Source organism: Pyxicephalus adspersus, chromosome 7 (assembly GCF_032062135.1).
Source record: "Pyxicephalus adspersus chromosome 7, UCB_Pads_2.0, whole genome shotgun sequence".
NCBI lineage: Eukaryota > Metazoa > Chordata > Amphibia > Anura > Pyxicephalidae > Pyxicephalus > Pyxicephalus adspersus.
Genome location: NC_092864.1, coordinates 8,412,230 through 8,416,024, shown reverse-complemented (window position 1 = coordinate 8,416,024; position 3,795 = coordinate 8,412,230). Strand labels below are relative to the sequence as shown.

General features: G+C 34.7%; 1 protein-coding gene across 1 annotated transcript; it reads right to left on the bottom strand.

Annotated features, from left to right (window-relative positions):
* Positions 1-2,532: 2,532 nt before the first annotated feature.
* On the bottom strand, positions 2,533-3,456 carry LOC140334726 (olfactory receptor 2T5-like). Its single transcript, XM_072416966.1, has one exon. The coding sequence runs from the start codon at positions 3,454-3,456 to the stop codon at positions 2,533-2,535; it is 924 nt and encodes a 307-aa protein (XP_072273067.1).
* Between the last annotated feature and the right edge of the window lie 339 nt (positions 3,457-3,795).

Here is a 3,795-nt window from a genome sequence, read left to right as displayed (position 1 = left end):
TTAAAAACCAAAAGAGATTTTTGGGGTTATAAAGTTTATTTCAAATTCAGATATTTCTATATATATATATACAGTATATACACTGTGGTGCTTGAAAGTTTGTGGACCCATGAAAATGTTCTCTATCTTTATATGAATATGGCCTAAAACATCATCATTTTAAACAAGTCTATTACCAGAACAAACATTATTTATTGAGGTGCTTGAAACTGTTTGAAATACAGCCAAAAAATCAGTCAGAATTATGAAGAGATTTTAAAAAGGTTTGAATTGCTTTTGATTTTGTTGGAAACACACTAGCAATGTCTTTTACAGACAGTTTGGGGCCAAAGTGAATCTATTTTTTTGATTGGTCAGTTGGTTTTGGTGGAGACGCTAAGGTGGTTGGTAGGGGTGCAATTACTGATTGGCATCAGGCACAGGTGGCCTTACATGTGATTACTATGATTATAACTGTGATTTAAGAATTTAGTTGGAATTCATTGTCTAGATCAATGGCCTATATGAAATAGCAGGCATTGTAAAAAGTAATATTATTAATAATATTTGGGCATATTATTAACAGGATTGTAGTGACCACCACAGTATATACACGTACACGTGTTTTATTCTGTCAATACAGAACATAATTTCTTCCTGGTGTGGACATATGTTTTTAATAAATTGTAAATAAAAAAAGAATGTTTTAACAGTATTTCTTGTTAATGTAGCCTTATATAGATTGAGGATGCCCTAGAAATTTTCCTTGTCTTTTCTTCTAAATTGCTCTATATATTTATATGGAGATAAACATACTTTATGGAGAATTGTTGGCTCAATAGTAAACCTTTTTCAAAATCTGCCAAACTTTATTAGCAACAATTAGAAAAAAAATCACCTATGTGTAACTGAATATAATTGCTGTGATTTTACACGGTGAACAATAATAACAAATAACAAATACAAATACCATACAAATACCATATTTGACAACTATGAGAAAACCTGGTGAACATTATTGGCAACAATATAAGAAAAATTAGTTCTGGAAATAATTGCTTTGATTTTACTTTCCTATTTTTTTTGTTTAATTTTTTCTACTCTCCAGTTTTTTAAATTAGAATCTACAAAAAAATGGTCCTTGTAAATGCTGTGTTCCCCTTTTCAATTATTTTTTATTCCCTGATTAGTAGTAGGAGAATATGCAGCCTTGGATAATTACAGATACAGAACACATGTCACAGCTCCTCTAGGGCTGCGGGAGCACCACTGACTGTTCTGCTCCGTGATTGGCTGCTAGTGGATGCTTGAGCTGTCATCAGAGTTTCCTATTTCCCAGCCAATCACAGAGCACTAGAGATGAATGGGCACAATTCTCCCCATTCATGTCTAGTGCTGAATGGCTGAGATAGGTAAAACATCAGCCAATCACAGAGCACTAGGGGTGAATGGAGAGCCTTGTCCTTATTTAACCCCTAATGCCCTGCGATTAATGCCCTAAGAGTCCCATGGCTATGCTTATGTCATGATTGCAGCCAAAGGAATCATCCTGTCATTGGGATAACCTGAAAAAAAAAGTTTAGTTACACAAACACACACATTTAATAAAATATTTTAACATTAAAGCCTCGTTCAATGTTCTACACCTATTTTAACCCTTTCAGGGAATGAGTAAGGGGATTTATGTACCCCTGTACTCATTACCCAGGGTGGGGTGGTGGAGATCTGGGAGTCTCCTTATTAAAGGGGGCTGGGGTCCTGGTGTAGATTAGCCCATGGGAATGCATGGGGACTTCAAACATGGGCTTTAAAAGCCTCAGGTTAAACGCTGGGGAAACAGTCCGTGTAAACTAAAACTGCGTACAGACGTCCAATAACTATCATTGGAAACGTCCGACGAACGACCGACGAACAACCGATTGGCCAAAAGTCGTTCTAAAAAAAGTGACCAACGACACCGTCGAACGAGGATTGTTGTTGAAAATGAACGACCGCCACGGCCGATCTGATTGGCCGATGATCGTTCACTATCTATCGCGTGTACGGTCGTTCAGTGATCGTGCATGTTTCTGCAGTATACTTTCTCTTTTACGTGTCACTTCCTGCATTGTTCAAACGATTGTATCTAGCGTGTGGACACTGTTGGTGGATTATATATGAACGATCATATTGTTACAGCATGTACAGAATTGTGCACAATATGATCGTTCAAGTATAATCGTGCATAATCGTTGATCGGTCGTAATCGTTCATTTTCTAACAATAATTATTGGAAGTGTGTACCTAGCTTTAGCCTAATATTGATGTGACAGGTGCTCTTTATTATTCATGTGAAGTACAGGGGTATGTAATATTGTTATGTATCCTTTCATAATGTATCTTTTTACATCTGTTTGGAGGCTGTAGAAGCTCTACACAGTCCTGAAAAAACCCCCAATTTTTCCCCCATTGACTTTATTGGTTTTCGACTTTGACATTCAACCACCCGAATAATTTTGCTCTATTGGAGCGAATAGCTGACGAATCGAATAGTGAGCTATTCAACCAACACTATTAGTAACTTGGCAACAATTTTCTAAAAGAATTCATTACTTCTTTGTTTCTTAGGCTGTATATGAGAGGGTTCAACATGGGAACCATTGTGGTGTAGAATATTGTTAAAACTTGTTCTAGTATATCATAGCGATCTGATGGTGGTATCATATACACAGATATTGCAGATCCATAAAATATGACCATGACAATAAGATGGGATGAGCAGGTGGAGAAGGCTTTTCTTCTGGCATCCTTAGATTTCATAGATAGTATGACCTTGATAATCTTCATATATGACATTAGGTTGCACACAACTGGAATTAGTCCAAATACTAAACACTCTGCATACACAACAGTGTAAAATATTTCAGTCCCACCACATGAAACATTAATCAGAGCTTTGGCATCACAGAAGAACTGGTGAATGGTAAAAGTAAAACAAAATTTAATTTTCCATGTTGAACTTGTAATTAAAAATGAATTTAAACATCCACTGATCCAGCTGACCATTATTAATAATATGCAGATTTTCTTGTTCAGAATATGGTGATAATGTAAAGGGTGACAAATCGCAACGTACCGGTCATACGCCATTATAAATATAATTGTGATCTCAGCACTGTGTGCTACAAAGAAAAAGTATATCTGGATAAAACAATGTGTGAAGGATATGATGTTATTCCCAGAGAGTAAAATGTAGAGGAGTTTTGGAACAATATTAGTTGTATAACATAAATCAAAAATGGACAAATTACAGAGAAATAGATACATTGGGGTGTGTAAATGGAGAGTTAAACATATCACTGTAATGATAATGAGGTTCACTAGAACTCCAATGAAATATATTAGAAAAAAAAAGAAAAAGTTTAATATGCACAGTTTATTGTTAATCATAAAAAATGGCAAAATGTAGAATTCCAGCTTAGATGTATTGTTTTCCATGTTTCTATATTTGATTTAGCTATATTTTTTTTTTTTACCAACTATGAAAAAAATTGATATTTTAGGCAGAACCAGTGATATTATACATTAAAACAAGGAGACACATTATTCATACCATACCAAAGTATTCAGAAAAGCACCCTGTTTGTAAGTCTTTGTTTTGTCTCCACTATATTGCATGGTTGAAAAAGTGTGAAATATAAAAGCAGCACTTTTATTAAAAAAGTAAGCTAAAAAAACAAAAAAAACATAATTAGTAAAGATTAAAATCGTACAAATAAATGTGGCACTGAACAAATCAAGAACGTTTTATATTACAAATAGTTGCGGTTTACCATG